The 13,766-nt window shown below is 41.5% G+C and overlaps 1 protein-coding gene across 3 annotated transcripts in view; it reads right to left on the bottom strand.

The window, feature by feature from the left end:
• The window catches only part of FoxP (forkhead box transcription factor P), a 1,057,401-nt gene that overhangs the window by 355,803 nt on the left and 687,832 nt on the right, over positions 1-13,766 (bottom strand). Inside the window, exon 1 of one of the 3 annotated variants that reach the window (XM_083117435.1) lies at positions 2,572-2,639. The exons of the other annotated variants lie outside the window; for them this stretch is intronic. Within the exon in view, the coding sequence (XP_082973561.1) occupies positions 2,572-2,601 (30 nt within the window). The 5' untranslated portion in view covers positions 2,602-2,639. Of the gene's footprint in view, positions 1-2,571; positions 2,640-13,766 lie in introns of those variants that run through there. 3 annotated transcript variants of the gene reach the window in all.

The raw sequence follows: 13,766 nt of genomic DNA, 5'->3' as shown, positions 1-13,766 counted from the left end.
GTTAATATTCATATAAAAATAATACTGCTACATATGAAAGAACGGATCTGATTGCAAACATGCAGGCTGGTTCATCTATTGATTGATTAAAAGAATTTTCCGATATTATATCGAGTAATTCTATTATAATATAATTACAGAAAGGAAGAAAATAAAAGTAACTCTTGGTCAGGAAATTACTTTGGTACACGAAATATTTGAGGTAACAATATGTACCATGCAAATGGACACATTCATACAAGCATGAAGTTTTATAATGACTCAAATATTCAATTCCAACACTAGTGTGCACTAAATAAAATCGTATTAAGATAGAACACAGATAATTTCACGTATTATGACACGGTAACTTTGAATTTAAGGGAAATAAAAACTTCCTTCGTAAGTTAAACTTGCAAGTTCAAGGAAGAAAACAAATTATAATTATTGCCAACTTACGGACCGGCTATAAGGTAAGAGAACGAAGTTGACTCATTCACGTGAAATTGTACAGGAGAGCTACAATGAAAAGGGTTTTGACGTGGTGGGGATATTTGTGTCTCGTGCCCGTTCGCAAATTTTAACTCCCCCTTTGTTTGGCCTTTATTCCCTCCGCCAGACACGTGAATAAAAGTATTCAAGACATAGCCGTGTGAAAAATTTTCGTCACAGATGAAGGAGCATTGAAAGCAGCTGCGAAGCGTGTTGTCATTACGCACGCAGAGCCATGCATGACTTTTGTCACGAGATCTGCCTCCATCTTTAACGCATACGTAATTTTTATTGGCCAAGATCAACCTTATCGGCGCGCGCGTGTGTGTACGTGCATGTGTGTTTCGATGAATGTCTATTGCGGAAACTTATTTTCTTGGAATAAAAAATAGATTCAAAATACCGTACTAACATAAAAACTGACAAATGAAATAAAAGCAGAACCAAGACCTTAAAAAAATTCCAGCCATGCGTTAGATGCAAAAGAAAAGTTCTTACTGATATGCATGCGACACATCCTTGGTTCTCAAAGCTTTTATGCACGTGTCTTTTCAGAACTTGTACATGTCTCACATTGACCACAACACTTGCATGCACCAACAGAAAACCCAAGAAGGCGACTGAACGAGTCCGAAGACAAGGGGTAACCGTGCGGGTCCGGTCTCGTCCCGATTACTTTCTGCGTACAAAGTGCACGTCAATAGCACGAAGCAAATCAAGGATGGCACAGCTGACGCTAATTGAACGGTCGCGTGATCGATTCTTCCTTGCGAAGCGGTTGTTACCTTCACGAAAGAGAATACTTAACACCACAGCGCATGCAAATATCTCTGCGGTCTTTAGCTTCTAGAGTAAAGAAAGAGAACGTAAAAATAAAGAAGCGCTTAGTCTCATTGCACGAATGAACTCGAACAAACAATTAAGTGCAACCTGTCTCTTCGCAACGGTAGTTTTCAGATATGACAATATCTATGTTGAATATTGAAATGTGTACAAAATAATATTTTCCTATCATAATAATAACCACACGGAACATATGAATTTAATTTCATGCATCAACAAAAGATGACAAACTGACATATTCTCTCACGTTTTTACACCTCTTCATGCATTTTGCATCGAACGCGCCGACAAAGGGGGAAAAGCGGACATCGCAAAACAAAACATAAGAATTGACAACTCCTGCCCCCCGCCCCCAACTCTTTTCTTTTTCAAGAAACTTAATGGGAAAAAGAGAACAAGAAAGAAAGCTAAACAACCACGCGCGCAAAATCGAAAACAAGCGAGGGAACAATTTTAATAATCGATATCAACTAACGGCAAAACATATAAAACATTAACGGACTTGGATATTTATGTTTTTGAACTTTGAGCTCCACAGATAACTTAAATGAATCACAAAGCGCCAAGTTACATGAGCAACAATAGCGCTTGAGTACCTAACGTCAATTTAATTATTCTGAGAGACATGCCAACACGCAAAACGGACGTCACGCACGCCGTAGGTAACACGCGCGAGCGCGAGCGCACGCGCAGAGACCGCAACCAAATAAACAAACATACAAAGACACTCGGCAACTCTTCTGCCCACGATCACAAACACAAAGGCACCGAAACAAGACGACATAAAAGTCAGCTAAAACTTAAAGAAATGCCAATAAAAGTAACGTCCAACAATAAATAAACAAATACACAAAAACAAATGCAAAACACAACTATCAATCTATTGACTATTCTCAACACATGCACTGACAAGAACGCACACTTAGTTACTAAATAAGAGCGTGGTGGAGGAGTTTCGAAGTCGTTTGCACCATTCCGGGTTCGAAACCCGCCAAGTCCGAAAAAAAATTAATGAATCCTCTCCCTCCGATCTAAGAATCAATGACGTCAACGACATATAGACTAATCGGAGGAGCGGATAGATCCCGTCATTCAGTCCTGTTCAATGGGATGTGGCCAAAAACCTCTCCCCTACTTCCCCCCTCCCCCACCCACTTCGAACCCCTCCTCCTCCCGCACCCTCTCTCACATTCACTCACTGTGTGTGTCCACACTGTTGAGTCGGCTCGGACTAACAGTGCGGTGCCGGCGTGGTACCTGGACTGGTCTCCAGCGTGGCTCCAACATGCTGGCCCCGCCTCGCGTCGACCCGCCTTCCGCTTCGCTATCGCCAGCAACTCCGGCTTGCTTCTGCTTTTCCTCGTTTCTCTCAAAACGCCGCGACTTCGCTCGGTCCGTCTCGGCTACTTTCGGCCCCGCTCGGGTCTACTTCGGGAGACGCTGAAGAGAGAGGGAAAAAGAGAGACGGCCGAAGCAAGCGTCTGCTCTCCTTACGTAACGACGACCGGACTGACTGACCGACAACAACCACATGCACATGGGCTCCCCCTCTCGGTCAACACAACCCTTTCCCTCCCCCAGACACCTTCGCTCTTGAGAAAAAGGAAACTAAAAAAAAGGAAAAAAAAAACAACTTTTTTTTTTAGTTCCAGTCGCAACCACTGTTTGGCACTGATTGACAGCGAGTGAATAATCAAAAACTAAACAAGCCCCGCGGAACACACAATGCCATCTGTGTGGATTTTCAGACGCAAGCAAGCTTGGAGAAGAGGGGATCGTTTTTTTCCGGGGGGTGAGGAGGGGAGGCGCAAGAGGGAGGTTGGGAGACATGTAAGCAGGGCCTTGCTGCCGCTTGCCGACAGTTGTTTACCCGCGTTGCACTGATCAATACGGCCGGTGTTTGCTATCAGAGGGAAACATACATGCACGCAGGACTTATCGAGCAATGCCGGGGAAAATAAATAGGCTCCGGTGGAGGTCTGAGCCAAGTCTCTCACTTCACACCCCCTCTTTCCCCCCTCACCCTTTCGCTGTGGAACAGAATAGAGATGTGCAACTGACAGCTTACTCATTTTTCTTTCGGCGATGCATCCGAACAATGGAGACTAACGTTAATTAATTATACTATCTAAGTGCTTGGAATCGTTAAGTTTTTAAAGTCTATTTACCGTCTTCGATTTATTTCGACCACGAAATGGGCCACAAAGCCTGCGACTTCTTTTCAATTCTTTCTTTATATTTCTCTGCCCCCCCCCACCCAAACCCTAGGGATCCAATTCGTAAAATTTAAGCACTCGGAGTCACAAAAAGAAAGAACCAGATAAAGAAAAGGGGTAAGGAGGAGGACAAGAGAAAAAAAGCATATTAATTTCTTTAGTTCAGCGCTTAGATTAATCATATCGAAAGGTAAGAGGGGCAGAATAAAGAAGATATGCATATAATCTCACAGGTGCTTCAAAGTACTCTAGTGAACCCTACAATACTTAACGAATCAATAAATAAATAATGTTAATATAGAATAGTAACAGTCAATTAAATTAAAGTTTGTACTTCGAAGCTCGATTCCCAGCATGGGACATATTTCAGAAATCTTGACCCCATTAAAAACCATAGGCCCAGGCGCGATTAGTCTCTGTTCACAAGTTGACCTTAGAGCAATCTTTACCGAAACCGATTATTAAAACCGAAAATTAAAAGAAAAATAATCGTGGTTTGTTATAATGATTTGATTTGATTTCTGTTATTTAGCGTCACTTTTCTGCCACTTTAGGCTAATCGCGGCAATGTAGATGAGTGATGATATGATGAAACAGAGGAAGGGACACTCATATCCAGACCGGGATTCGAACCGAGACCCCAGGCGTCGTAGAGGGTTCGTTATAATGGACAAACCGTATTCACACGCACTCATCCTTCGATCAGTAGGTTATTCGGTAAATCAACTATTTGCAAAAATCCTATCACAGCTCATTTTTACGATACTTACGTCATTTGAGACTATACTAGGATGCATGTGGGAAAATATTAACTTGGCGTACTTCATTTCCCACAAAACCGGTTACATCCCCATTACAAACTACTCCAATTCGCTCAAAACTATGTTTTTGAGTGTGTATGTGTGTGTGTGTGTGTGTGAGAGAGAGAGAGAGAGAGAGAGAAAGAGAGAGAAAGAGAAAGAGAAAGAGAGAGAAAGAGAAAGAGAGAGAGAGAGAAAGAGAAAGAGAGAGAGAGAGAGAGAGAGAGAGAGAGAGAGCAGCTTTTTTGTGTTATACTGAATTCAGTGTATATATATGTTGTTTCTTCTTCGTTAAAATAATACTAGTTCAGTGACAATGTCATTAATTCTTCTCTCACATCCTATGTGTTTTTAAGCAATGGATTTTTATGTATGCTGGTGCAGAAGTTGTCAACATCTTGTTTTGAGATTTCTTTTAATTCTTGAAGCTCTTATTGGGTCAAATAAAGTGCAGGAAGTCCAACTTCACAACGCAGAAATTATTTCATCTTGAACTTCATTCAGAAGCACAAGCTAAATGACCGATTTAGTTTTGGTTTCTAATGGACGATGTATTTCCCCCAACAAAACCTTGTGTCTTTCGCTAGAGCACGTTGCTGACAACATCATCTCTTCAAGTCCCACACAGCAATCACTGCATCAAGTATATTCCGGTCCACACACTGAACTCAATACCGGCCAACCGAAATAAAAATAAAAATAAATAACATTCGTTGACTTTAGTAAGACAAAGTGCATTAAATGCTAATACACTTAGGTACACAAGGGAGGATGATACAGAGAAACGCATCCAATTATGTCATTTTTCAGTTTCTATTCCGTTCGATTCAGTAAGAATGCATCATCAGATCTCACACGACCATTAGATGAAACTAAAATTACACAGTACTCTGTGTCGACTGGAGCTCCGAAAACGGATCAAGTTTATCTTGATGCATTTCAAGGGTAACATTCTGCTGAAGTTTCAGTGGTTCAGATCCTACGTAAAACTTGAAGTGATGGTCCATATGCAGAAGGACAATATCAAGAGCACACTGCATTGAACTTGTATGGATATAAGGGTAGTATTTAGAAATCGCTGAGAAAGAGAAACAAGTCAATGTACAGTCAGCGGCAATAAAAATGGGACGCCTAGATTCTGAAATACTCGCTACCATGCAAAGCGTTGTGTGCGTTGCCTAACTCTACGGTGATAAGTGGATTGTAATAGCAAATTTTCAGTGGCAACTTCTACCACAGCCGTTGAGTTAGGCAACACACATAACGCCTTGCAGGGAAGCGGGTATTTCAGGATCTAGGTGTCCCTTTTTATTGCCGGTGACTCTACTATAAGTTGACGGATACTCATTCCAAGCTTACGAAGGAAAGCAAGTCAAGAAAAGAAAGATTTTTGAAGAAAATAGAGAACTGCGGGATAAGAGGAAGTAATCTCATCTACTTGCACTGCGAAAAACTGAAAAAAGGGGAGAGAAGTGGAACTCGGCTCAACGCCGTGGCGAATGAAGTCTGCGTGGCTCCTGCAGACGACTGAAGCATCGGTTCCCTGAAAATGAGAGGTAAAAGCGTTCGGTATATTTTTTCGGATCCGAACTGCCTCTCTCGCCACAGAGCCATTTTTACCACAGTTATGCAGCAATGTTTCCACGAGTCGAATAAATCCGACGCCTTTTGTCTTGAGGATTTGTAGAACGATCAAATTGCAAATTTGCTATAAAAATGAGCAGTGTTTGAGATTTGGCATGAAAGAAGAGCTTAGTATACATCAAATAATCAGACCCAATTCAATTTCATCCGCGGCAAACCGTTTTTTTTTTCAACTTTGAAATCGTAGTGCTTTTAAATCATTATGCGTCCCTGCATTCAGCTACCAACAATTTCTCATTGATTTGTAATTATAATACTCAATACTTCCTATGCGGCGAAAGCTTAGCCGCCAATTCCCGATCTCCCCCTCTCCTCGTGACAGAATTAGCAAGTTAACGCTTTCATAGACTTAATGTCGTTTCGGGTTTTGCACACACAAAATCCAATTCTGTATAATCACCAAGACTGCTAAACCGGAACCGTAAAATCCTGTAGCAAAATATAAGAATAATTTACACGTTGAAAGCGCCCGTATACGTTACACTTTCCCCGACAGATACTACACATTTCTAAATACATTATCACACAATGCGTGCCTTGCTCAAGATGCAGAACGATAATTACGATCGCAAGCTCGAGTTTGGATGCACTGTTGTTACTGGGAACAAAGCAACAAAAGTGTAATTTTTCCTCCCCTTCCCCACTGCCGGGTACACTATCGTTTCCATTTGCATATCAAGCTGTACCATTTCATCATTTGTAAAGGTAACGTTTGTTACAATGTGGTCTCTTTAGCGCCCCTTTATCCTCTTTCATTTCATATTCAAGATGGAGTTTCAAGCTGAATAAACAAGTCAAGCGCCAAAGAACAATAGAAGGCCGGAAAACCAACATCGTGTCGACTGTTTTGGTCTGTGCAGTTCGTGTACGGTGTTTCCTAGAACTTGCTTTATCATCCAGCGACAAATATTTAATTTCCAGACGCGGTTTTGCGCAATATGTCTGCCTACCTGGTGCACGGGAAAAGGAAAAAAAATATATATGATCCGGAGCGCGTTGGTTTACAATGGATGCGCCGGAAACAGCAGCGAAATGCAATGCAAGGAATGGTGGTCGAAGTCTCGAAGCAGCTCGCAGAAGACAATTCCCTCGCACGTCGCGCACCGAAGAAACTTAAAAATAAAAAGGCAGAGAGATTTTGGATCTATCGGAGAGCCGTCGTTGTACGTAGCAAATGTCGTCAGGTGAAGAAAGTGTTGTATACCAGCGCGCACGGTAGGCTCTGGCTCCGGCTCACGACACCTGCCCAACTCCTCTCCCACAAGCTAGCAAGAAACTCTCTCTCTCCCGCACTTTTCCCACCCGAACCCCTCCCCTCTCTTCTCCCTCGCCGTGCATTCGGCGTTATTTTGTGAGTAAACAGTGGCTTCCTGGAAATGTGGTCTATGTCCACACCCGTGCATAAACACAGCCCGAAAAAGCATTACAAATAAACTCAGCGTTTTAATGTAGATTCCATTCGTCTTCCTCGGTGGAGCGAAGTCGACCCATTACAACAGGGAAAAGGTACACATACGATACATGACGCGCTCCCCCCCACCAACCCCCTTCCTTCCCCGGCTCGGGTACCACGCAGGGGGGAGGTGCATGGGGGAGGAAAGGGAAGGATGGGAAAACTTTAATTGTGGTTGCACGAAAAAAGGAAGGTGGTATACTTATATTCCCAACCACCACTCTTTCCCACTTTTTTTCCTTTGTTTCCGAAGGCTACAGGCGGGGTTGGGTTGCAACGTGGGGAATGAAAATGTTAGGAATGGCGTGTCGACTTCTTTTCAGATACGACTTGATCACTTTCATAACCAGACAGTCTCATCGGGAGTTAATCTACAGCTTAAAGTGGAGTCCGAACCACTGCGCAATGTGCCTTCACCGGGGATCGAAGCTGGAATAACTTGATCACGGCATAAAGAGTCAGTTGTACTTCTCAACTTGGAAGTCAACTCGTACGAGCTACGCAACGCAGGCGTAGAGTCGTGGCTTCGAGCCTTGTCCTGAGCTATACTATTTTTTGCATAATAATTGGTGTCCCAATGGAATAAAATGTAGAGAGGAAGACTTCGAGACTCTTTCTTTTATTTTCATTCTTTTATATATGTATTGTCTGACTGCCATGCGGGAGCCCCGGAGGTGGGCGATCTAAGGTCGGAATCTTATCGCCCTTGTTTCCTCATAAAGCGGCTCTGGGGCTCACCCAACCTCAAATCAATGAGTATCTGGGGGCAACTCTGGGTGGTAAAGGCGGCCGGAACGTGGTGCTGATCACATCACATCCAAAATGGCCGAGATCGAGAATGTGTGGGGTACCCCATACCCCAAACGTGCCTTCATGGCACAGTGCTATATGCACGGGGAACTATACCTTATATATTTATTAAATGTGTTATGATCTACCTAAGGTGTAGTGGTCGCTGTCGCCTTATAATTAATGGTTCCGGGTTCGATTCCGGGTGGAGGCATATTGCAAAGTGGTTCCGAATCAGACCCCATTCTAAACTGTAAGTTCAGCCCCGATTGGCCTATTGAGCATAAATTGTGTTTTTTTTAAAAAAATTAAAAAAAAAACGATCTACCTAACAGAAGTCAATTCAACTTGTTTAACTATGCAACAAAATCCTTGCCACATAATAAGAAATGGGAGGGGAAGATTTGCTTTGAGAACAAATTCAGAAATGGAGAACTTGAGAAAGAAAACACTGGAATGAAAAGTTCCATAGATTACTTTTCAACTATTCAATTCAGTCATTATTGACATTTGGTTTGTTGTTGGATTGGAAATTTTAAACTTTTATTTTAAAACTTAAATTTTAAACTTCAATACTTTTCTGTATTGAACCCCTAATCCGGACGTCACTGAACATTTCTCCAAAAAATTGTTTCAAATCAACTGAACACTCAGAAGGAGATTTGATTCTTTTTTTATTTGTTTTATTTTACTTCGCGGTTTGTGCCCCTTGGCTAATTTGCGAAAATGGGGATGAGTGATGAAATTGATGAATGGACATTTACAAACAACCATGCCCGAGCGGGATTCGAACCCGGGACCCCTGGCGTCGCAGAGAAGGAGATTTGAGACTGAACCCACAGTTTAGAGTAGAATCTGAACCAGTGAGATTTCCCCACCGAGAATCGAACATGGCACCCTTTGAATACAAGTTGACAGCATAAGCGAATACGCTAGTGGAATCGGAGAGGTGCTGTGCTGTTAGCAAACGTGCTCGTATCGAACACGTCCTCTTAGCGAACACAGTTACGGAAGGATTTGCAGGTGCGTGCTGTTAGCGAACACGCAAACTTATCCTGTCTTATTTGTCCTTGAATCTGGTCAGCATGCAAGTGTTGCCCGTGATAAGCCAACTTGCGTGGAGAAACACCTCAGTGGCTGGTGCCTCTTGACCTGACCTGACTCACCCCTGATCATTCTTTAATCAGGTCTTCCTTGTCGCACAACAGTTTTCCTACCTTGTGTTCTGACGTCAGACTAGGAATGCCTACGAGGTTAGGTTAGGCTTGTTAGGGTCCATTAGCATAAATACAATGAAAAATTATTATTTAGTCTAAGAGAACTAAACATAGCTAGCCTAACCTAACAACGTAGGCATTCAGCCATGTTCCAAATTAGGACGGAACAACTTGGAGTCTCTAGCGGTAAAAGGAAGAGGACTTACATGAACATCGACACCCGGATGAAAACAGCTTTGGAACAACTGAAAATTGATAACAACATTTACAAATGTCTTAGGAAGTTGTCCTTTGTGCAAAGAGTAACTTAGGTTGATTAACATTTACATTTCCTATGTAAAATTTGATTTTTAAGGAAGATTAAATATATCAATGTCTTAACAAAAACTTTCATGTAGTTAACCTAAATTGTTGAGGATCCTTCATTTAGCCAATTTCAAACACAAAATGATTATAAGATATCACTGGCAACACTTGCATATTGAACACTTTCAAGGACAAACAAGACAGGGCAAGTTTGTGTGTTCGCTAACAGCACGCACCTGAAAATCCTTTCCTTCCGGTGTTCGCTACGAGCACGGAATCATCGGAGAGGCTACATTACTCATAGAGAGAGAGAGAGAGAGAGAGAGAGAACTATGAAGAGATCTGTAATGATCTAAATAAAATAATGGCTAAGGACTAAAATTCGTCTACATCATAGAGAATGAAACATCAAGTTAATAATGTAAAGAAAACAAGTACGTGTGTACAAATAATGAATGAGCAGATAGTCTCATCACTGAAGATTCAAGCCGCACGTTGTTTTTAACAGCAGCCGAACAGCAACAAACGATATGAAATAGAAGGAGAAATATGAGCCTGTACTTTGCATCCAGGTTATCTTTTGCGAAAAAAAAAAACATAAAAGGGAGTGACTGGAAACGGAACCCCACACAATTATTTCCTTGAGATAATAAAACACACATGATCACCTTGGTGCTGCACACACACACACACACACACACACACACACACGGTCGGCAACACATTATCTATTCGAACATTCCGTTAGAAGAAATAAGTGATTTTTTTTTCTGCACAATCCGAGTTTTGCAAATTATCACAAATTAGGAAAGAATGCCACGGGTAGTGTGAATATTATTTCCGTTCTCTAGCTCAGTGTTGCCAAGTTCACTTCGACAACTTCATCGAAAATAAACCGAGATTATTTCCCGCTCGAACTCAGCTTAGTTCCTCGCTCCTAGAACTTTTACTTTCGGCATCAACAGAGGAGGGAGGGGGAAGAGGCCTCAAAGACACGCAATATTCGGCGACTCTTTTTTTTTTTCAAAATAAAAACTTCCCCTTTCCTCTATCCCCTTCATTTCCCACCTAAATAAATAAATACAACGGAAAGACAAAAGCAGAGCTGGTACAAGAACCTCAATTGCTGTGGCACCTGTTTTCAAGTTCTTACATATCTACGGTAGCTTTACAAAGTTAACTTCGAACTTTAACAATCAGCATTACAAGCTTAGAGCAAAGGCGCGGACATCTATTTTTTTTCAACCAGGGAGAGTGCAGGCTGCAAAAACACAGACAGCCAAGCAACCTGTTAGGGGGGGGGGGGGGGGAGGCTGTAGGAATGTGCTTCCTCCCGGCCCTCTACCCCCACCCTTTGCTTTGCCCTCTACCGAACGGCTCTCAGCAATTCACTGTTTGCAGGGTCTATCCAAGAACCGAGGAAAAGAATCCTTGTAAATATCCGGTGCCAGATACAAGCAGCGTTCCTGCGTTACTAAACAATGTTATGTTGACTTCTTCTTCGTGGCGGAACAGGTTGGGAGTAGGCTTGGTGACAAACAAGTTCAAGTAACACTGTCACAGAAGATATGACTTGTTTTGCAATTCTGCTTGCTTAAGAGCCAACAATTTGCTTGCACCTTGGCATTTTATATTAACGAACTATATCTGTTTGTCTATTATATTCCATCACGTACAAGCTGAAATCGTTAACTGTACAATGTAGAATTCCATACTACATATTTTCCTAATTCGTCAGACACGTGTGTTTTTGAGGATTTACATCCTTACGTGCTTTCGTTTCTTTAAAAATCGTAAAACACAAATGTTAAGTACAGGCCAAACAAAAATAATTTAAAGAAGAGGCAACCCCGAAGATAAATTATGCTGACATATTGTATGTATTCATTTCTTGTCTATTAAAAATAACTACAGTTGTAAATTGCTATAAACTGCAGTAAGATTAAATCGTGAGGAGGGCTTCCCCGATGGCGTAGTGGTAACGTCGTCGCCTTGTAATCAAGGAGTCCCGGATTCAGTACCCGGTGGAGGCACACAGTGGTTAGGATCTCACTTTAAACTAAACACACACCTCAATTAGTACTCCGGCAGTTTGTTTCTTTATACATTATATTTGTAGAAGATACAATTCAATCTACAGGTGTATCAATATATGCTGTATAGAACACACCTTATTACTAATTTCGTTGACCTTGTACGTCCAGACCCGATTAGCCTTACTGTGCATAAAGTGAACTTAAAACACAAAATCAATCAATCAATCGCAAGGGAAGTCTCAATCAACACATGAGTGATTGATTGGTTGATTTGGTTTATTTAGCTTCGCTTTTCTGTCACTTTTGGCTAATCGCGAAGACAAGGATGGTGATGATATGATGAAATTGATGAAGGGACACTCACAAAGAAAACTCATGCCCAGGCCGGGGTTCTAACCCGAGAAATTCAACACATGAACCAATACATGCCTCCAAACATGAAAATGAAAGTGGAATCTGTCACTGAGGAGATCATAAAAAAAAGGCAGCAATACAGTTCTAGCGTTAAACCCTGGCATTTCGACTTTCAGTTTGGTTGGTTGGTTGGTTGATTTGGTGTTTTAAGTCCACTTTATGCACAGTAAGGCTAATCGGGACTGGACCTACAGTTTAAAGTGGAATCCGAACCACTATGTGCCTCCACCGGGTATCGAACCCCGAACCCCTTGATTACAAGGCGACGACGCTACCAATGCACCATCGGGGAGGCCCTTTCAGTTTGGTGTTTTAAGGTACATTCACATACATTGTACGCGGCAAGTATGTTTCTTCGGCAGGGCGTGTTCCGCTGGACGCTGACGACAGCCAATCCTGGTTCCAGCATGGCCAACATGTGGTCCATTCTCGTGACGATCATTTTCGTCTGTTAGAGTGGAACGCGAGAGCAACGAGATGACTATCGATTTTAGTTCGCCATGTGGTCACGATTAGATAAGGTCGATATATCTGTAAGGTGCACAAAGTTATCCAGTTATCAAAACTGAATAAATGAAACTTTGCTGAAAATTAGATACAGCAAACTTTCGAACAATATTTCACAAGCAGTGAAAAATATCGAAGTATTGGATTCTGAAATATATTTGTACAAACATCATAAAGTTAGTGGAAGTATTGGGATGCCTTTCGTAAAGAGGATTATTTACTAAATTACGAACTATTACCAGTTAATTATATTGAAAAAAAATATATATTTTAGCTTAAAATTTGACAAATGTATATCTACATGGACTTTATTACACTGTCATTTTAAATTTAACAGCCATTTCCAAAGAATACATCAGCAAAATGGCAACTGTTATGGTAATATAATTGGGCCATTCCACGAAAAGTGGTCCTACTCCACGTTAATATCAAAACGAATTAATATGAAAATTATTAAAAGGTAAAAAAAAGGCAAAGTGCTCCCCTGTGCTTAACACCACGCCATAAAGGCGTATAGGGTGTGTGGGGGTAACGCCCCACACTTTCTTGATCCGGTCGTGAGTGGGGGTGATGTGATCAGCATCACGCCCCTGACCGCCTTTACCCCCCAGGATTTCCCCCAGGTACACATGTTATTCGACGCTTTTAATTGCATTAAGGCTTAGATGTTTGTGAATGCATATAATTTGCACATTGCACCAAGAAAAGTAACTAGCATCTGCTGCCTATATGCTTCACAGGCAAATGAAGTCAAAATTTGCTACATTTTTAAAGAGTCACACACGTTGTGACTTTTGTTAATGCTCTTCATGCATTCAGCCTATGCCATCACTTCTTCATTTGTTAGCAGACACCATAAAGTACTTCATAATTCTATGAAATCAGTTCATTATGAAAATAATGAATATGAATCTTGTCTAGAACCTAAAATTTTGTGTGTAAAAAGTCACAAACGTAACGCTGGAATGCCCCAATTACAAATACATATGTATTGGAGCAACATATCAAAGAATTTTACTCTGTAATGTTCACGTTGTCAGAACGAGTATTAAAACATTGAAAATAATATA

The sequence above is a fragment of the Lepisma saccharinum genome, chromosome 2 (genome assembly GCF_977018435.1).
Source record: "Lepisma saccharinum chromosome 2, izLepSacc3.1, whole genome shotgun sequence".
Classification (NCBI taxonomy): Eukaryota; Metazoa; Arthropoda; class Insecta; order Zygentoma; family Lepismatidae; genus Lepisma; species Lepisma saccharinum.
Note: the sequence above shows the minus strand (reverse complement) of the source record. Positions and strands in the feature narration are given on the sequence as shown.